The sequence below is a fragment of the Festucalex cinctus genome, chromosome 5 (genome assembly GCF_051991245.1).
Source record: "Festucalex cinctus isolate MCC-2025b chromosome 5, RoL_Fcin_1.0, whole genome shotgun sequence".
Lineage (NCBI taxonomy): Eukaryota > Metazoa > Chordata > Actinopteri > Syngnathiformes > Syngnathidae > Festucalex > Festucalex cinctus.
The window spans coordinates 28,774,656-28,796,674 of record NC_135415.1 but is presented as its reverse complement, the minus strand read 5'-3'; the positions used below and the strand labels follow the sequence as shown (position 1 = coordinate 28,796,674).

Sequence of the window (22,019 nt, the reverse complement as noted above, 5' to 3'; positions counted from 1 at the left end):
CAGTTTGCACAGTGACTTGAAGGTTTTGTGTTATAGCACCGATTCCCAGAGCTTAACCAAAAGTTTAAATTATTTCAAAATGCACACTATATGTGCCGTTTGTATATGCAAGTATGTGATGTGGGCTATTCATATGGTTGAGAAGTAACGTGGGTAAACATTATTATTTGTTTCTTCTCAAAGTAAATCACAGACCAGCTGTATATGGGAATTATTAAAAGCAAACAATTTTGTTTTTTTTCACACAGCTATTCTGCAGACTGCATATTTGATAACTATATTAGATAATAATAATAATAATAATAATAACAGGTAGAATTAAATTAAACAAGCAACGTTTCAGCTTGCATCTGCAGACAGCAGTGTGCGTTTCCTAAAATCCTCCTCTTGGATTATGCTTCCTTGCCAAGAGTTGAGAATACTTTCATATCTCCATCAGTTACTTATATGTAACTGAGCTTGAATGTAAAGACTAAAACAAAGTAAGAAAAAAAAAAACAGCCTCAGTGTTGTTTAAGGTAAAAAAAAAAAAAAGTTCACCTACCAGCAACTCTAAAACTCACTAATTAAGGCTTGTTCTCCTTTGCTAGTTTAAACACCAGCTGCTTTTTGTTTTGATTCTGGGGGGAAAAAATGAACAATTGCATACAAGTCAGCTTTAGCAGTAGTGGGGTCAGGGGAAAAGCAATTTTTAATTTTTATGGCATTCTAAGTGACTTGTGATCGATCACACTGTTGTTTTGCAGGTTTCAGGTTTGCAAAAAAAAAACAAAAAAAAAACAAAAAACTTGCTGTTCTCCAGTTTTGTAATATAAATTGGATGTTTTAACTTTTGTTTGACAAGTAATTTTGTACATGCTGACTTAGGAAACAGTTACAGTACTTGTGAGAGAAGAACAAATTGTTACTAAGCATACATGTACACACAAAACACAGGGAACAAGTGTACTGTTGTCAAAATACCCCCCTACACTTTTAGGATTCACATACTATCCTCACCAGTTAAATAGTTTTACCTAAATATTTGACTATTTACATTTGTATTTCTCTTCAGAAAATAAAAACAAAACAAAAAAAATAACCTTCAAGTTGTCAATAATCGTCTTTCTTTTTTTGTCATTAAAATCAAGTTTAAAAGTGCTTTATAAATCTGTTCTTCTCTATGTACAATTTGTATTAGCTATATAAAAATGAAACAAAGATAAAAAGAACCCAAAGACAATCAGTATTATCGCCATTAATAAATAAACAAACGTAAACAAAGGGTCAAGTGATTGTGGAGATCTTGAGCACGCAAAGGTAACATGCACGATTCTCTGCCCTCAGTAGCAAGTTGTGATTGTGACCAGCATCTCGACAGCACAAAGTACACAGCTGGAAACCAACGAGATCTTTTTTTCACGGGTGAAAAGTGTCAGCAACCGGGAGCCAAAAGGGAAATATTCACTCGTTTAACTTTCACCCCCTCTCGAATGTACGTTTGACGGCCAAGAAGTCAAAAATATGCGACTGGAGAGACGCCATCCAACGTGTCTCACTCTTTGGCTCTTTTACACAATTTGTGACGTAACAAAGTGAGAGATTGATTGACTCGATGCGTTCGGTAGCGACTCCCAGGAGACGCAGCGCTTTAGCAAAACCTCCTAAAGCAAACAATCTACGTTCACGAGGCGCCTGCCGAAGGACCCGTCGCGCTCTGCTCGAAGATGACAGCACCACGCAGACGAGACGACGGGCCTTGGCAGGAAATCAAGTGTAGAAGGAGAGCACCAAAGTGTATGGATGGATCACTGACCTACCCCCATCAAATATGACGTTTGAACCCAAGTTTGCTCCAGAAGTTTTCACATTGGAGCTCGAATGGGTCAAATATCAGCGGAGGTGGAGGGTTCATGCAGCAAAGGGGAAGAAGGCCAAACTGGCTTCTGAATGGAACTCAGTCGAAGGTGTTTCAAAAGGCGGTCAAGTCTGCCCTCTAGAGTCGACACTTCAAAGTGTTCACTCCTTACTGGGGGGGGAAGTTAGTCGAGGAATTGCAGATCTGGGATCAGGTGGACTTAGCTGAGATAAGATAAGCGGCAAAAAAAAAAAAAAAAAAAAAGCACACTTGTTGTGGTGTACATGACCTCGATTTCAGTTAGAGCACCCAAGTACAGCACCAAGCGTCATGATGGACAGTAGTGGAATGAAAATCCATCCGAGCTGGAAGTTGAGCACCAGTCAAAAAGCTGCTGGGGTGTAGAATAGGAAGGAGGAGCACATTAAGGAATGTCAAGAGAAGCATGTGCCAAAAGGGAAAATGCACTTTTTTTTTTTTTTTTGCAAAACGGTTTTAGCCATTTCATTTCACAAGAGCAAAACCGTGTCAATAGTGTGAAGAAAAACAGTCCTACGATTAGAAGTTAAAATGCCAATCCTAAACATATTTGTCCCAATTATTAGGAGCTCAGTGTGAAACTGAAACTTTTTTTTTCATGATAATTTGTATTAACAAGCTTCGATAATGGCTCCTCCTTGTAATACAGCTGGAAGATTGACAAAGAACAGAGAGAATAGTTTTCCCAAACATGATAAAAGCAAACGTCTGACAGATTCAGACTGGCTTCAAAATATTCTGAACAAAACAATCACATAATTAATAATAACATTATTGAAAACAACCATGATTAAAAAAACAAAAACAATTCTTCATTATAATACCTGTAATAACAACAATAACAGTAACAATTGCAACCATTATAATATTGATAATAATAGCAATATTTAGAATCATTCAAATTCTATAAACAAGAAATAAAAGCAATGGAGTTCCTCTCCAGGGAAGAGAGAAGCAGAGCACCACAGGCAACATGTTGAAAGCTCAAACGCTGCCTGACATGAGGTAAAAAAACAAGCAATAAAAGTGTCCCTGCCCACTTGTGAGTGTGGACCGCAGAGGGGGAAGATGGCGAGATGGCGGACAGTGTGACATTGCACGGGACATTCGCCGTGCTCGTTCCTCCCGTCCGGCTCCGCCGTGGCTCACGCGGCGGCCGACGTCACACGAAGCGGCTGTACGGCCCCGTGAGGTGCGTGAAGGCGTAGGGGGACACGTTCACCACCGAGGTGGTGTGGAAAGTGGGAGCGATGCGCGTCGCCGGCCCCTCCCGCCCGTCTTTCGATTGTCCGGCGCCCGGCGCGGCCCCCGCCGCCGTGGCCCCCCACTTGCGCTTCTTGCCGAGCGCCTTGATCTCATCCTGGGAGAGGCCCAGGAGGGCGGCCTGCTGCTGCCGCTGCAGCGCCTGCTCGGCCAGCATCTTCATTTTGGCCTCCCACAGCGCCAAGCCATGCATGGGCTGCTGGAGGTTTTTGTGCTGATAGAAGACCAGGGAGATGCGAGACGGGTGGGAGCGGTCGGGCTTTTTGAGCGGAGTGGTCGCGTGGAGTTCCCGCCGGGCGCACTCGATGAGGATGGAGCCGTGAGCGGGCGCTACCGCTACGCCCCCGATGTTGGGGTCCAGGAAATTGTGCTCGCTGTCAGACCACACCCCGTCGTCGTCGTCGTCGTCGTCGTCTTCCTTGCCGTCGCTCTCGGCTCGGCCGGGGTCCCAGCAAGCCTGATCCGACTGCTGCAGGGCGTCGGGGAAGAGGCGTCCCTCGGGGGCCGGCGACGGCGTGCTGCCGGCCGCCGAGCCTCCCAGAGACTTCCAGGCTTTCTCTTGAACCCCGAGGGGAGTGGAGCAGCGACTTTCCCCGGTTTTGGACCACATCTTGTCCGGGTAGGCGCCGGCGGCGGGATTGCTGTGCTTCAAAGCGGGGCTGTACGCGCCGTGCCCCATCGCCCAAGAGTTTGGCTCGGGACTCGGGGCGGGGCTGGCCCACGGCCTGGGAGCGGCGGGCTGCGGTGTATGTGAGGGGGATGGAGAGTTGCCAATATGAGGAGGTAAGAACGGGTGAGTGAGGCCTGGTTGTGGCGTGGATGGACGCGGAGATCCTTGGTGCAGGACGCCTAAATGAGGAGAGCAGGACGGGGACGCGTGGGCGACCGGCGAGGCCGCCATGCGGGTGTTTGAGCCCGGGAGAGATGCCCACGGTTGCGGGAAAGGGGAGGGCGGCTGGTGGAAGGTCTGCTTCTCTTGCTTGGGAAAGGCGTCTTCAGGCCGGCGTTTTGGATCGTGACGATCCCAGTTTGGAGGGACAACACTTCCGTTGAAGCGATTTCCCGGCCAGCTCGGAGGTCGGGAGGCGGCGCCGGCTTGACTCGCCATTGTGTCCTCGCAGACCGGCATCTCCATTGGTTCCTGCTTGATGACTGGAGTGCCTCTATTGGAGGACTCAGAGGAGACAGAAGGAGGGCGTGGCTGGTTATAGTCTGACGACTGGACTGGGTTGGGTTGCTCGAGATAGGAATGGGCGAGTCGAGCCTGAAGGTTGTGAACGTCGGGCTTTTGGTCGACCTGGAAGGCCATCCTGCCCGCTTTGGACAAAGGGCTGTTGCGACCCTCGTAGGTCCTCATCTTGGGTGCGAAAAGTGCATTGGAGGCGTAGTTGTAGAAGCCGTAGTGCGATGCCGGCACATTGTGGTTGTAGCCGTTGACCGGGTCTCCTGCAGAGGGTTGGCCAGTTGTGGGGAGGCCTCCCCTTGCATAGTAGGCAGGATGTGCGCACATGGACTTGATTGCATCCGCTGCTTGCAAAGAGCGTCCGTCCATTGATCCGTTGAAAGGCTCCTTTTTAATGTTGGGATTAACTTCTTGTTTTATCATTGCTGGATGTATCGAAAAAAGAAGAAGAAAAAAGTTACAAAGAAGACTTGAAGCACGTTAAAAACAAACCTGGAACAACATCATTACCAGAGGTGGGCATTCCGTCAGCGCTAACGGATGCTAGTTTTGCTGAAGAATGACGAGCGGAGACAAAAAAAAAAAAAAAGACAGTCACTGACGGCGGCCATTTTGCTGGCTGACTACTGACACATCAGAGGGAGAATGGAGGAAGAAGAGGAAGAAGAAGAAGAAGAAGAAGAAGAAGGAAGAACAAAGAAGAAAGAAAGAAGAAGGAGGAAGAGAGAAGATGAAGAAGAAGTATTACACAGACCAACACTACCAAAAAGTTGTTTTCCGGCCGTCAAAAGACAGAAGAAGACAACGGCCGAGAAAAAGTCGAAGATGAAGGAAACACTGGTCCTAACCAATGACAAATGACGGACTGGCAAAATTCACTGACCCGCCCACCTCTGATCATGACTCACAATGCAGTTGTGACGTCAAACAAAGACGAACCTTTATTGCCTTGGTGCTGAGGAGACTCGTTGAAGCATACTTGCGTCTTTTCTGGCGTTTCCGCCGCCTGCTGCTGGAGTTTGCTCTTCTTCTTCTCCGATGCCGCCTTCTTGGCATCCAGGCGGCGCTGGCGACACGACTTGGCCGGTTCGGGCAACTTGCGTACTTCTCGGCGGAACGCCTGAAGCACCTGAACGGCTCCCGTCTTCATCTTGAGTTGCAGGCCCTCCTCGCTGCCAAATTCGTCAGTGGTGGAGAGTTTGTAGAGAGGCAAGACGTGGAGCTGTTCATCTTGAGGGACCTCCCCCACCGTGCGGTTGTCCTCCTTGGTCAGAGTGCACACCTGAAAAGCCGGGAAGAAATTGAAGCCATCTTAAGTCACAATTATATCGATTTCTAAACCGGTTCCAGGAGATTGAAGCGCATACGTACCACCGTGCAACCGTTGTACAGGTTGTGCTGGTCCTTATGGGCGTGAGCGCAGAAGTCCAGACAAGCAGTAACTCCAGCAAACGGTCTACCTGCCTTCAAACCGAGCCTGCAGTCGGAAGCCTTCGTTTCTGACTGACACTGGCAGAGAGAGCAGAGAGCTTTTTTTTTTTGTTTTTTTTTTTTTTTTTTACTATTCCATCACAATGTCATCAAGAAGGATGGAGTCTGATGAAGCATCTCCAAATATCCTACAGAATTTGTACAACAGATCTCTTTCAAAATTGCCTGCCAAGGCATTTAATTTTTTTAAAATGTCAGGATTGTGACGCTGAAAGTTGATGCACGTTGTTGAGTACATGTTTGTCATTTCAGTAGTTTGGTATCTGTGAACCAACTATGGAATCAGAATCCTGCCAATACTCGAAGCCTCGAAACTTCGGTTTGAATCTCCGAAAACGTTTTTGTATGACTGAAAAAAATGTTTCGAATCTCCAAAAAATTGTTTTGAATCTCCAAAAATATTTTTTGAATGACTGAAAAATCACTGAAAAAGGTTTAAAAAAAAAAAAAAAAAAAAAAAAAAAGGCTAAGAAAAGACAGACATTTTTTTTTAAAAAAATGCAGAGAAATGATCACAATTTACAGGTTTTAAAAATGGGAAACAAATGAATGCCTCAGGAGAACGATGCCAATATGCCATTTTTGAAACTTGGCTTGTGGCCGTTTTGAACCTCTGAAAATTTGTGGGTGAAACACTGTAAAATTAAATTAGGGGAAAAAAAGGTTGTCTTTTTGAATGATTTAATATGCGTTTTGGAGATTCAAACCCACTTTTCAGGTTTGGAAATATTTTTTCAACGTTTTGAGAACGTTCAGAGTTTACAGGTTTCAAAAATGGGAAACAAATAAATGCCTCAGGAGAACAATGCCAAAATGCCATTTTTGAAACTTGGCTGGTGACCATTTTGAACCTCTGAAAATTTGTGGGTGAAACACTCTAAAGTCATACTTTAAAAAATGTCTGTCTTTTCATGGGCTTTTTTTTTTTATTATAATTTTTTTTAAGCTTTTTCAGTGATTTTTCAGACATTCAAAAAATATTTTTGGAGATTCAAAACATTTTTTCAGTCACACAAAAATGTTTTCAGAGATTCAAACCGAGGTTCCGAGGTTTGGAGTATTGGCAGTATTCTGATTCCACAACCAACCTGGTTACTGTAGGCCTGAGGCGCCAGCTTCTTGTACAATGGCGCCACCTCGGTGGCCAGATTCTGGAATTGATCCCTGAGTTTGTCTTCCTGGTGGGGGAAAAAACAAACCATAGAAAGACCAGTTATGCATGACATGCTCGTATAACTGTCGAGTCATCAATTTCTGATGTACCTCTTCAGGGCTCGCTCCTTGCAGCCGGAACTTGCGCGGGGTTTTGCTTCGGGCATATTTACAACCATTAAAGTACATGCTCCAAGAGCAGCCAAAGGAAAAGGAAGCGCCACAAGTGTCAGCGTCCTTGCCTTGACATGCACATGTTCGACTGCAGGGGGAGACAAGTGAACACATCTTCAGAATTCATTCACGTTACATCGAGATAGACGTGGTCATTTTCAGCATGTGTTAAAGTGGCACGAAGGAACTTTCAACCTTCATAAAAATATTTTCAATCATAACTCTTCTGATGAAACATCGACTTAAAACTAGTTGAATGGTATCTTTGCCGTGGTCTAAGGGGGTCTGTATCATTTTTATTGGCACTAAGCAACTTTGAGGATGATGGTAGGAAGTTAGATCCCATGTTGACACACTTTTGATTTAAAAAAAAAAAAAGAAAAGAAGTAAACAATGCGCTAAACAGTCAGATTGGCTCCTAACAAAAGAGAAACGGCAAAAGGGAATGTTATGATGCGCTTTATGTCGGCAAGGTCTCAGCATTGTATCTTGTCAAAATGTTGTTTAGCTCTTTATTAGACTGACAAATGAGAGAGCTTGCTGGTTATTAGTATGAGCGAGGCAATGAAAAAAAAAATACACAAATGATCCAAAGAAATGTGTAGCAAAGATATCTTTTAAATGACAATGTGATTTATCTTTTTTTTTAACAGAAAAAGACAAGTTTCTCTGTATCTGTATGCCAAAATCAATCACTGGATTAGAAAAGAAACAGGTGGACAAAAAAAACAAGTAAAAAAAAAAAAAAAGCTTAGGAGGAACTGTAGACCTCCTCCCCTTTGCCTTCATTAGTTAAACTTAATAAGCAATAAATACATGTAATAATCATGTTTTTTTTTGTTTTGTTTTTTTAATCTAAATTATTTACTATAATCTGAAACGGGGTTTCAGAATTTAATTGGTACATTTAGACAAGGAATAAGGGCTGGGACCAGATAAATTGTTTACTGGTAGAACAAAAATGCTGTTATTGCTAAAATTTGATTTTACCTTGTGTATGTACAAATGTATACAAAGAAATGTATTTTTCTTTTTAAGAAAATGTTTTACTTCTTTTGTGTTTTAACTTATTATATATTACTTATTATTTATATTTTTTCATTTTCACCATACACTGGTTTAAAAAAAAAAATGCAAGTATACCTTATGTGTGAGGCCGGAACAGATTAATTGCATTTCCATTCATTTCAATGGTAAACATTAACTTGATTTATAAACATTCATAACTTGGGGTTGCACAGTACTCAATTGGCAAATTGTGCCAATTTACCAAATTGAGTGTCCATCTTGACTGTTTACTATGTAACTACTGTATGTCAAAATGTTAATGATAAAAGGGCAATAAATCGAGAGGTATTGGTAGCCACAGACAGAATCTTGGGCAGTACTGGCGGTTGCATGAACAAATCATCTTTAATACATTTTCAGACTATAGTACAAAAACAGACGAGCGTTTCTGCAACTGCAAACTCAAAGGAACTTTGTCAAATCCAATCCTGCGGCTACTCACTCATCGTTGAGGCCGCAGCGTCTGCTGGTGGGGTTGCCAAATTTGGTGAGCGTGTCGCTGATCTCCCGGTACAGCGTGTCAGCCATCGACCTCGGGACGCCTTCCCACGCCATGATGAGGATGATGATGACCGCGTTGGCACAATGGTGGCCCGCCCGATGACGCACCAGACACAACAGCTTTTCTTTCTCGCTCCCACGACGGATCACCTGGCGGCATTTGGAGTCGATCGTTTTGTTTTTGTTTTTTTACTGTCTGCAACTTTGAGATTATCGTCATGTGACGATGTCAGTCTTTTGAAAAAAAAGTGACTTCCAAAGTTGCTTGCATTTTGACCTGTCCGATTTGCGTTACACTATTGCAGTGCTTCTCAATTATTTTCTGTCATGCATCTGAAATTCAAGAATAAAATTAAATCCTTAATTAAACTACAAACATTTTTTGGCTGACCATGTCAAACCATATGATACATAAAAATAAAATTACATAAAATCAATAAATAATAATGCATTCAAACTGATCACCAGCATTAACTCGGGAGCACAATACAAAAACAAAAAACAAACAAAAAAAACTTTAACCCGCAAAACTAAAATCTGAAATAATTTGTGCTGATTTTTTTATTTTTTTTTTATTATTATTTTTTTTTTGCTGTGTGCGAAGCGCGCATGCTCAGTGCAAACAAAACCCCTACACCACCGAGCGAACGCTCCCTGCGCACACTCTGCCAACAATGAGAGCGCCACTGCCCCCTAATGTAGTGGAGGTGCAATTGCACTTTATTCTCGGACAGTAAAAAAAATCTAAATTAAAAAAATTAAATAAAAAAAGCATGTTCCCCGAGGTCAAACGCGCCCCCCTTGATGGAGCCTAGCGCCCCCTGGGGGGGGCCCGCCCCACTATTTGAGAAGCACTGCACTATTGGGATATTGATACCAGCATCATGTCAATTTGAAACTTTATTGAACTCTATTTTGGCAAACAATCTACATTTGCCACTCACCAAACAAAACAAAAAGATACATGTAAAAGCGAGGTACGAGATATTACATTTTCCAGTCCGGTCATAAGGGAAAGTAGTTTGGAAACAACTGATTACAATACGTCAAAGAGGGTTTGAAGTGACTTACCCATTTGGCGATTGGACACCCTCGCGAGCTTTTTCCCTCTCGGCCTGTGTACACCACTTTTTCAATCCGGACGGCCTCTCCTTTCTCTCCATACCTGCGCATGACAGATTGACATATTAGTTTTTTTTTTAATTCTGAATCTAATTCTAAACTGTATTCTTGCCAGACTGGCTTCTCCGACTCGCAGTTAAACACACTAATTAGTTAGTTAAACAAACGATTTACAAAAAAAGCGTGACAAAGAAAATTTCCAGAACTGGTGTTACATAAGATATATAATTTCAACCTGAAACCAAACGACAAGTTTTCCCCTTCAACATCAACAACAATCAACGATCAACATGCGCATCCGACAAAGAGATCCGGCAACATTTGCTTTGTTTGTTCAGTTCGCGGGAAGAGGTGAGAGCTGTGGCAGGACAACTCGTGCTTGCTTCACCGGAACAACGAGAATGTTCACCCGGAACATCCGACAGTTCTGAGGAAAACTTAGAAGTTGGATTTAAAATTGCTTTTCTGACACACCTCAGGCTTCGCTGTTATTAATACTGTATATATCGGGGGTGTCCAAACTTTTTCATTTAAGGGCCACATACAGAAAATCAGAAGGACGCAAGGGCCACATAATGTTATGAAGAGAAATTGTGTTTAGTCCAAAAAAATTGTACAAATAATTTATTTGTGATTTAGCATATTTAGAAAAATGTTACAGTAAATAAGACAATTTATTTGTAATATGGCAGTAGGGTTATTATAGTTTTGGAATTTTTCCATTTGAGTTAGTTTTTATTAGTTTTCAGGGTGGTTCTGTTAGTTTTTATTAGTTTAGTTCTTTAAAAAAATGCTTAGTTTTAGTTTAGTTTGTTAGTTTCAGTATTAGTATTAGGTTTTTTTTTGTTTTTGTTTTTGTTTTTAGTGTGTATTACTTGTATATTTCCGGTACAAGTTGTTTGTCTTTTCGAAGGCGGAAGGATCAGCTGGCTGCAGTGCGTCAATTAGCCGTCTACAGGGCGACGCGCAGTGACACGAACGAACAGAAAAGTAGTGCCTGGCGGTAATGGAGTCTGACTTTTTTCAGAAAAGGAGTATTGTGATGCAAATGTATCACTCTTTTGAACACAAATTGTTTTTAGAAGAAAAACGCTTTATTTCCGTGACCACAGCCAGCTTCCCGGACTATTTTCCTCTCGTCCAACACCGGACCAGAACTCGAGTCACAGAACGCTGTCAGATTTTGTTTCAAAAGTTATGAAATAATCCTTCCACCCAGATTCAGCCGACGCACAAGACACGTAAATGATAGTTAATGGTTAGGAAAAACAGGATTGCTGTCGAACAGCAACCAGTTTGGCAGCGAGCTCGAGACGCGCGACTGTTAACAGACGTCCGCAGACTCCAGTTTGACAGGAACCAGGAAGCATTTATGCTGTAACTTATGCAACCAACTGTTGGAACTTGAATCCAAAATATTTTGGTTGGGAATTGGTGACAGAGAGTTTTTCTTTCTTCCAGTATTGATGAATGACGAAAAATTGGGCAAAATGGCTGGTACTGGAGCAATACGACACGGGTGCCGAAACACGTGTCATTTTTTTTTTTTTTTTTTTTGCTACCCATCTGTGACTCTCCCATAATGAATACACAGACCACTAACAACGCTCCAGATTTTGCCATCCAGCTTCTGCGTATGTGTGCAAACGCTCAAGTGATGGATGTGATGTATGGGATTTACTATTGTCCGTGAAGTATACACTCTGGCTCTCGCGAGCTACAGGGGAAGTTAAGGAAGTAGTTATAATAGTAGTAGTAATAAAACAGCGTTTTCTGGAGAACCAAAGATTTCACTTTATTTGATGTACAAACATCACAATGGAGAAATAATACTCGATGGACATTGAAGTGCTGATGGTAAAGTGCAGACCTTTTTTATCTATTAAGTTGGTTCAGCCATCGCTGTGTTGACGCTAGCTAGTTAGCTACATTCCACCGCAACCGACAAGGCAGATAGTGCTGCTTGATACTATCGATAGACATGAGATTACAAATTTTTGTTGCCACCTTATATAAAAACGTCAATAGGCAGGTTTTTCCACTAATAATGGAGGAAAGCTTCCCAAAACAAACTGCAAATAGGTGAATTGGCAAATACCGAAATGCATATATGCAGCAGCACAAGACTAAATCATGAATGAATACAAATAAAAATGGAAACTGAACAATTCAGTATTTGTAAAGAACATCCCTCCTGGTTCTTATTAAATTGTGAACAATATCTTATGTCAGGGGTGTCCAAACTTTTTCATTTGAGGGCCACATACAGGAAATCAGAAGGACGCAAGGGCCACATAATGTTATGACGAGAAATTGTGTTTCGTCCTAAATATGTTACAAATAATTTATTTGTGCTTTTGCATATTTAGAAAAATGCTACAGTATATAAACCAATTTATTTGTAATATGCCAGTATATTATTATAGTTTTGGAATTTTTCATTTCAGTTAGTTTTTATTAGTTTTCAGGGTGGTTCTGTTAGTTTTTATTAGTTTAGTTCTTTAAAAAAAATGCTTAGTTTTAGTTTAGTTTGTTAGTTTCAGTATTTGTATTAGTTTTTTTTTAGTTTTTTTATGTGTATTACTTATGCACAATATTTAAAAAACACCTTGGGAGCAACGTCATCTGAAGGTGCTTTTCTATTGGCTGCTGCTAGATGACATCACTTCTGTGTGACATACTTTCAAAGGTCATTATTCCGGTTGATATCAAAATAAATCTACTAAAAATCACATCAAAGACGAAAACGAAGGACATTTTGCTATAATTATAGTTTGAGTTCATTTTGTAAACATAAAATGTAATTTCAGTTAGTTTTCTTTTTTTTTAAATTTTGTTAAATGAAATTGTTTTTTGAATTTTAGTTTTATTTTTTTTGTTAGTTTTCGTTAGTTGTGTTTTTCAACACCCTCCCGTCTTACTTTGACCATCTCCAAGCATTTTTGTTTTTGTTAATTTATTTGAACTGAGTCAAATGCCTTTTTTAGCATATGCCGCGGGCCACTGAAAAATCGGACGGCGGGCCGCAAATGGCCCCCGGGCCGTAGTTTGGACACCGGTGCCTTATTGTCATAACTGGTGATCAAATTGAACATATGGATTGTTGAGTTTTATTTAAGCAAACTTGCTTTCATGTGCATTTCTTCAGTCTGAAGGTCAGTTTGTAGCGAAAGGGAGTTTCCAGTTTCCAGTCTGGGATCGGAGGTTGCACTGGGGGTCATTAGAACTTTTCAGATGTTGGCTTTATGGCCCATTTGAAATGTCCTGCCAGCAGCATTGTGAAAACTTCACCCTGACTAGATTTGGCGTGACAGTGAAACACAATGAAGGCCCGCTGAATGGGAATCACCCTAAGGTGGGTTTGAAATGGGGTGTGAGCTCTAACTCTCCACATGGGGCCTGCTTGGGTCAGGGGTTGGTCAAAGGTCATCCAGGAACTTTGGGGTCTTACTGAGTGACGTCATTTCTCAAACAACAATGAGAGCTTTCGGTCTTCACATCCCCCACACATTAGTCTTCTCCTACAACTATTGCCTCAGCGAACACTATTCATATTCTCCGGGGTGCTTAAGTCAGAATTGCGCCCTTTTTTTTTGCTGTGCAGATTTTCCCATCGACTTAAATGTGTCAATTACGCACCGTCATGAAATGTACGAACGAAGCGACATTTAAATGACAAATGCAGTGGTGCGAGTATTCTCCCATAGAGTTAAGCATCTTTCCTCTTCCGTGCTCAGGAGTCTTTACGAAGGACTAGCGCCTCTTGGAGGCTAAACATCGTATTGCACGTTGTTAGACTCAACAGGGGGAGATATCAATTTTTGTCAAAAGCTCAAGTTTAGTTGTGTGGCCCTTAAGGCCACTCAAACAGAGGGGATTGTTAGATTACGCCTCTTAACTCATTTGCTCCCAATAACGTGTAAATACTTTTTTTTTTTTTATGTTCTAAGTGTCCCAAAGACGTATTTATACGTTATTTTGTTTGTTTTTTATGCTAGAGCGTGTCCGTGTCCGTCAGATCCTTTGGTTAAAACAACCACTCTAGAATGGTAGGTGTTTTCAACCAATATATATTGGTGATTGGGCCAACCCATACAAATTGAGAATTCTGACCAAGATATTGGTTACTCTACTCTTGGTTACTCTTTGAAATAAATAAATAAATAAATAAATAAATAAATAAATAAATAAATAAATATATTGTAATCACTTATCACAATTAATAAATACATTTAGAATACAATAAATTGATACAATAAATATATTTCTAAGTGATCTATCTCGACTTACTTTCTATTGTATCCAATTTCATTGGTTGTTTGGCTAACCAATAAATTTGGTATGCCCGTAAACACTTGGAATGGTCAAGCCAATATGACCTTAACCTACTGGACTGTTTTTTTATTTAACCAATCCAACCAAGTGTATATTGCTCTTCTCTCTCTCTCTCTCTCTCTCTCTCTCTCTCTCTCTCTCTCTCTCTCTCTCTCTCTCTCTCTCTCTCTCTTTCTCTCAATATATGTAAATTAATGCATTTCGAGGGGTGTTAATTTATCTCTGCCATGTCTGACCAGGTATACCGCTGCATGCTGCAGTGTCCTGTAGGGCTGCAGCTATTGAATATTTAGTTATTCAGATATCCTACTGGAAATAAATCCATCCATCCATCCATTTTCTTGGCCGCTTATTCCTCACAAGGGTCGCGGGGGCTGCTGGCGCCTATCTCAGCTGGCTCTGGGCAGTAGGCGGGGGACACCCTGGACTGGTTACCAACCAATCGCAGGGCACACAGAGACAAACAACCATCCACACTCACACGCACACCTAGGGACAATTCGGAGCGCCCAATTAACCTGCCATGCATGTCTTTGGAATGTGGGAGGAGACCGGAGTACCCGGAGAAGACCCACACGGGCACGGGGAGAACATGCAAACTCCACCCAGGAAGGTCCGAGCCTGGACTCGAACCGGAGACCTCAGAACTGGGAAGCGGACGTGCTAACCACTCGACTACCGTGCCGCTGGAAATAAATAAATAAATAAATAACTAAATAAATAAATAAATAAATACATCAGATATTCAGATAAAAAAAATAAACATATTTTGCTTGGTGAAAGTACAATTATGAATACAGATGCCATAAAAATTTTTCCACTTAATAATGAACAGCCGTCATTTTCAACAATCAACTTTTTTTTTTTGTATTGAAAAGATGTACCTTCTACCTTCTTCTTCTTTTTTTTAAATTCCTTACGCTAAATGTTTTTAAAAGTTTGCTTTCTAACATTGTCAATGTATGTTCTTTTCATAAAAATGTTGTAACCTACAATTGTTTTCTTTTCTTTGCTTCTGAATGCTGTTAACGACTGTGTTTATTGCTGCTTATATGTTGTCTTTCCTTGTGTAAAGCACGTTGAGTCGCCTTGTGTATGAAATGTGCTATACAAATAAACTTGCCTTGCCTTGCCTTCTTCTCTTCCTCCCTCATTCATCCTTTGTGCTCATCATTTGCTCTCCCTCTCTCTGGGCTCTGATATCTATCCTTCTTCCTCCATTATTTCTCAGCTATCTGCTGCTGCTTCTTGCTTAGCCTGTGTTATGATGATGATGGGGATGAGGATGAAGATGATGAAGATGATATTTCCTGTTCCAACTGTTGGATTCTGGGTCATGGATTCCCTAAGGACAAAATGTGAGGAGGTGCAGGAGGAGGAGGAGCACGTGAGGGAGAGGAGACTGAGAGCATGTAGGAGGAAGCTAACAAAAAAGAAGACAAACCGTGTCTCCATCAGGTCTCGTATGGAAGCCACGGTGGGTCCGGATCCCAAATGATTGTAGTAGGGCGCGTCATCTTTCTCCAGGGCTTGTTCTAAGAAACGGAGAAACTCAATCATAACAACACCCAAAAGGCGCTTTGCGCTTTCGTTAATGTCTTTTCATCTGTACGAATAGAATAAACAAATAAAGATATTGCTTTATGAGTAACTGAGTAAAAGTTGATGTACAGGTCGTTAACATTCCCCAGGATTTTTGACTTGTACATTACCATACTGTTAGCAGTGATGAGGTATACCGAAAGTGTGCATCGGTCTCTCATGTTCAGAGGTAATAAGAAGTTTGTCTGCAGAAGCACTTGGGCTTAGGCTCAGGGCAAACACTCGAATCACAGCTATGTCTTGTACTTATGTAACATTGAGGCAGTTCATTTAACTCATTTGCTCCCAATAACGTGTAAATACGTTTTTTTTTAATGTTTTAAGTGTCCCAAAGACGTATTTATACGTTTTTGTTGTTGTTGTTGTTTTTTTATGCTAAAGCATACAGAAGCCTCTCAACTGCAAAGAACGGTTGCAGAAATGGTAGTTATTACACAAACGGCCAGCAGGTGGCAGCAGAGCAAAGGAGATCAACCAGGGCCATCTTGTGTGTGAATGTGGACCAAAAATGCGAAAATAAAAATAAATAAATAAATAAATAAATAAATTTACATGGAAATAAAAACGACAAAATATGTATACATAAAAAAATAAAGTCAAAATAAATTTAAAAAAATGAGATTCAAAAACCTAAAAATAAATATGTAACTAAATCTAAAAAATTTAATATATAAATAGAATTAAATGTCAAAAATGCTCTGCTCTCATATTATTTATTTAATGCAGCAGACACTTGTCAGCATGAAATACGTCGTGAGATGTTATCCAAATGAGTCGGTGGTCCTTTGTGTATTGGGTTTAACTATTCGCCTATTGGTTGATCGAGACAGTCAGTCTATGTTGGACTCTGCCCGTTCCACAGCGAGGGAGAATTCACACACAAAAGAAACAGTGGACCTTGTTGTTTACAGTGACTTGCATGAAGTTGTTGAGCAACTCAAGTCGCAAGTTGTGGTGACAAGATAGTCGTCCTTTGCTGGAGCTCTCCATGCAAGTCCGGCGAGACTGAGAGGCAGTTTACTATGGCGGCGGAGTCCAAACCAAGACACACTTAGGACCGCCCCCTCATTTGAATAATATTTCATGACGGATTTCCTGCTGACAGCGTCTGCAGCATGAAATAAATAAATATGAGAGCAGAGCCTTTTTAATTATTGATTGATATTTGTATTTATTACCACATTTATTTTGTATTTATTTTTATTTTTTGAATCTCATTTTTGTTTTTGTATTTATTATTTTATTTTTTATTTTTTTAATATCCGTTTTTATGTTCACATTTATTTATTTATTTATTTTTAATTTTGCCATTTTTAGTTCTCCTTAGTGGGACTTGAGGTAACAATAAATAATTTGTAACAGGTACCAAGTACAATTTTTGATGAATGTACACAAATATTGACACACGTTGACTCACCCAGACAGGTGCAGGTGGGGAAATCTGCCTGCAGATCTTTAGAAGGTGTAGCCAACAAGCTCTTGGTGGGGGTGTCTAAATATTTGAGGGGGGACTCTAAGAACCCTTTCAAAGATGGAGAGAAGGGCAGATCATCCTTAGTGGGAGTGTCTTCCTCAGAGTAACAAGTGGTGGAAAGAACAGCTACATCGCCCGAGGCTTCAAATTTCATCCGTTTCGGCATGGGGGAGCATGGTATGCTGAACGTTTCCGGTAGCTGACTATATTGTGGATGCTTATCAAGTGGGGCCTGCTGATTTTCGGAGATGGAGGACTGGGGCTCGCGCTGCTCCTTCACTGGGGTCACTGTGGATGCTTGGTTTGAGGTAAATTCACTTTGGGCTTCAGACTCATCTTTGTCGGCATCCATTTCCTCTTTGTTGAGGTGAGGTGCAGAGCAGGACTCGGGAGTGTGATTGAAGGACGGCTGATTCTGAGTGGGAGATGATGTGAGATCCTGGGCGCTGGTCTGGGATTGATTCATGATCTGTGAAGCTGTAACTGTCGCAGACATGGCTTCGCCGGAAGGTGTAGCCGCAGCTGAGTCCCCAAATTCTGCTTCAAACTGCAGGATCAGTTCTTCGTACTTTGGGTCTACGTTGATGAGACCAGATAATTGTGAGGTGTTTGGCGGAGATGTGGAGGTCAGAGATGAGGCAGTGCTGGCATTGCGATGGGCTAAACTACCCACTTCTGACTCAGCATTGGTTCCATGGGCTATTGATGAGGGCACAGAGGCCATCAGGGTGGAATTGTTCACTGACAAAGCAGCATGAGCGGAAGAGGGAGCCATTGAGAGGTTGGAAATTGATACCTGAGATTGGGCTGGGGCAGGAAAGCCTGCAGCAGCCGCCTGAGTGGAGTTACTGTGGGAGGGTAAAAGGGGCAGTGAACCTGGTTGCAGGTTATTCGGAGTGATGGCTCGGCCCATCATAAGGGCTGATGGTTTTTCCACAGTTATCTGACTCTTAGGCAGGAATGTTGGCACAGAGGCTTTTTGCTTGGTTTTCTTGATGACAATCTGTTTGGGTTTAGGAAGGAGAGGGCCCGGGAGCGCCCCACTCATAGTTTTGATGACAGGGGATCCTTGGCTCATTTTTTTCCTCTTGGGTTCCGTGGGATCCTGTTTTATGCTCAGATGATTGAAACCATTGGCTTCCATCTGTGGCCACCATTTTTTTAAGCTTTGGAAAGACGCAGGGCCCGGTGCGCCAAAGCCAGGGGAATGACTAGAGAAGAGGTTCCTCTTGTAGTGAAGGTGCTGTTGCAGAGCTGCCTGAGTCGAGTGTCTAATGGCTGCTTGACCAGGAGACATGGGAGTACCGGGATAGTGGCGAAGCTGCAACTGACTATTATCCATGTTGTAATGTCCCATGGAGGCGGAATGATCACCAAAATCTGGCTCTTGCTTTATATTGGGCAAGGATGGCTTGCCCTGTGCCTGCACGCCTCCATTCTCGGGAATCTGCTGTGCGGATGGGAGCTTGAATGATGCATTTCCAAACTTTCCACTGGTGTCACCCAGAAGCTGTTTGAGCTCTGACATTGGGTCTGGCCGAGTGTGAGGTGCACCAGCATAGCGGGACAGGCGCTCTTCAGAAGCTCTGTGTGGGCCCTGTGCCCACTGCTGGGGATTTCGGCCAAAACTCGGTGGATTTCCCTGGCCTGGAAAGGGAGAGGTAGAAGCATGTGGGGGCTGGCCCTGTGATTGGGGCCTGTGATGCTCACAGGACACTGTTGCCTGCTGGTCAGTGTGTAATCCTGGAGGGACGGACTGAGAGCGCGATGACGGACAGGTGACTGCAGAGGATGGAATCAAGTTAGTGCAATTTGGAGTTGGGGATGTGAGGTTTTGGGTATGTTGGTGATGATGGAGGTTATTATCAAGGAAGGCTCGATCTGGAGCAACAGCACCTTGAGTCCCGGTCCCAGATAACTGTGTCAGGGCTTCTATGGCAATAGCTGTTTGAAGGCTGACGTTCCTTTCCTTGGCTATTGAGAGCACCTGGGGGGAGCACGGAATTGGAGGGAGTTTTGAGCTGGGTACTTGGACAGCATGAGGACCTTTCGTTTGTTGTTGTTGTTGCTGGGGGTATGAAGAAGTCAGGTGGCGGTGGTGGCCCCCATTTGTCTGGAGATAGAGTTTATTCTGCAGATGGGATTGCTGAATGTTGGGCTGTAAATGCGGGGAATCAGTCCTCTTGCTGGTGTCATGATTCTCACTGATTGCCAACTTAATCTTCTTCTCCAGCCACTCAAGGTAGTCTGGACAATCTGGCCCTTCGCAGTCGCAGTTCGGAGGCTTGCGACCGCGTTTTGCATGGTTGAGTGCGGTCTGCAGGGTTTTCATGTCTTCTCCAGGTGTGTGGCTTGGGTCAGGAGCCCCTGCTGAGTGTCCAACCCGAGCCCCACTGGCGCCCATCTCCCGGGTGAATTTCTCATACAGCTGCATCATGTCAGGCTGCACTTGGATGCAGGAAGAGGTGGAGGAAGGAGGTAAGGTGCCGGCAATGGCAGACAAAGTGACCAGATTGTGAGCATCTTCCATATCCACATGGTGGACAGGCTTACTTGGGTTTGCATAACTGCTGTTGTGGTTCAACGATGGTTGCTGTTGAACTTTGCCATGTGCTGGCACCCAGCACTGCCTTTGAGGTACATCTGCTGCCCTCTTCTGCTCTGTTTCGACACATGTCTCATCATTAGGGTAGCAATTCACCCCATTGGACAGGTCCAGGCTCAGCGCGCCTTCCTGGAGGCGGTCATGTGACCCAATTTCCATCTGGTCTCCACCTCTGGGGCCATCCAATGAAGTGACTTCTTGAACAGTCTGAAAGATAAACAAAAACACAGGAGCGCGACTTGAGTGACTACTATAGAAACTGTTGCATACAGTACGCGCTAAAATGTTAAATGTATGCATTCCCAAATACAGTAATTAAAACACTGATAAATAACAGAATCTTTCCTTTCCCTTCTTTTGCTCTCTTATCCATGTTTAGCTCCCACCTTTTACAAATACGCAAGCACACACCCAGTGCTGTAAAGTCAGATTAAATAGGTTACAAGGTGAAGTATGGAGTACTGCTTTAGAGGACAAATGACACGAGAGGTAATCTACAGATGTGACAGTGTTGTGTATTTATGGCAGAATTGTTGAACTATGCAAAACAGTCTGTTAGAAATTAACCCATATTACAGGAAGACTGAAGAGCAAATGCAGAACAGGAATTGTCCTTTTGTAGACCGGTTTTCAAGACCAATCAATGTGTCAAACAAATGTACCCAAACTTTCAACCTCAGACGACTGTTGTCAACTGTTGTCTCAGTTTGGTGGGAAAAGAGGCGAGTTAACTCTGCTGTTGCAGATACCGGTTTTGGTAGTTTAGAGTTGTCTTTTTGCAAAACATTGCACTCATCACAACAAAAACTACAAAACTGGAATCAGGAAGCCCACTGAAGTGTAACTGAAGTGTCCTTTAATTGTCTTAAAAGAAAATAACCAGTGAAACCAAATTATTAGCACAAGATAAATTACACAAACATCAAAAGGCCTTACGTTTCAATGCTGAACTCAGGCCATGATTATTAATTTCTTGCTAATTTACTTTTAAACTGGAATTTCAGCGCATATATTTATAGCTCCAATTCACCAACAAAATACTACGCATGAACGTGCAAACTCATAAAGTAGGATTACAGAGCTAAGGGAGGCATGACTAACATAGATCTGTCAAGAGCAAACACAGAAATCATTAACAGAGTCCAGGTAGTGTCCGACCATTCCAGAATGTAGAAAACAATGGAAGACTGATATTGCGTCTTGGCACTTTGCTTGAAGCCACTGAACTGTGTCGAACTGAATTTGGGTTTTACAATATAAGAGCTGTATCAATCATACTTCCTTCAAAAAGAGAACAACGCTCAGGTTTGACTGAAATTGAAAGACAGATATTCATTTACCGATAAAAGTAAATTAGGGAGCGAATTCCTTTCTGAATAAATATTTTCAGTATGAAGGCTGAATTTGACCATTTGAGTAGTTATACAGTACATGCATATGCTTTCTTATTCAGGTAACTCCTAAATGGTAGGCTAATGTATGAAAATGGGCGTGTACCAGCTGAATCTTAAAAGTAGCAGGACATCAAATTAAAACGTTATTTTTTTTTATGTTTCGGTTCTGTGGGATTGTGTTTTTGTTAGATTTTGGGTGTTCTTGTTGTCCTTTATCTGTGCGATCTGTGTTTTATGCATTCCTTGACTCGTTTTGCAAAACCACATCCATCTGTGTGTGTTTTCTTTTCCCCGATGTGCCAACCAATCAGTGCCCTCAGCCACTTATTTCTTGCCCAGGTGTGTCTTGTTGAGGCAGTCAGTGTGGGTGTATTTAGGCCTTGTTCAAATGGAAGCAATGCCGACTTCGTTCCTCAAAAAAAAATCTTGAGAAGACACTGAGGACGTTTAACGGCTGTAATGTGTATGCCAAGCCTGGAGTGGCGCTGTATCACAGCCACAGGGAGTTAACGGAAAGCGTAGAAGAATCAGCGAAGAAGACGAACCAATGATCTGAATATCTTACTGGCTAGCCGATAGGCCAAGACTTTTGAAGTCACGAGGCCGCCATATTACTCCTCCCAAGAAATGTTTCTCAGCATTCGATCCTACACATTTACAGTATCGAAACTCGAGAACATTTGAGACAGTACTTAGAAACGGCATGATTTATGATGTTTTAAATTTGTTAAACAAGAGGGGGCTGCCTTAGTCTCATGTGTTTGTTCAGTCCGTGTCGG

The 22,019-nt window shown here is 42.3% G+C and overlaps 1 protein-coding gene across 4 annotated transcripts in view; it reads right to left on the bottom strand.

Annotated features, from left to right (window-relative positions):
• Window positions 1–228: 228 nt before the first annotated feature.
• The window catches only part of tet3 (tet methylcytosine dioxygenase 3), a 43,131-nt gene continuing 21,340 nt past the window's right edge, over window positions 229–22,019 (bottom strand). For all 4 annotated transcript variants that reach the window (XM_077521210.1, XM_077521211.1, XM_077521212.1 and 1 more), the window contains 9 exons: window positions 17,185–20,053; window positions 15,610–15,700; window positions 9,780–9,873; window positions 8,650–8,858; window positions 7,077–7,227; window positions 6,902–6,991; window positions 5,694–5,831; window positions 5,262–5,604; window positions 229–4,747 (listed from right to left, as the gene is read on the bottom strand). In XM_077521210.1, the coding sequence (XP_077377336.1) occupies window positions 3,039–4,747; window positions 5,262–5,604; window positions 5,694–5,831; window positions 6,902–6,991; window positions 7,077–7,227; window positions 8,650–8,858; window positions 9,780–9,873; window positions 15,610–15,700; window positions 17,185–20,053 (5,694 nt within the window). In that variant the 3' untranslated portion in view covers window positions 229–3,038. The remainder of the gene's footprint in view (window positions 4,748–5,261; window positions 5,605–5,693; window positions 5,832–6,901; window positions 6,992–7,076; window positions 7,228–8,649; window positions 8,859–9,779; window positions 9,874–15,609; window positions 15,701–17,184; window positions 20,054–22,019) is intronic.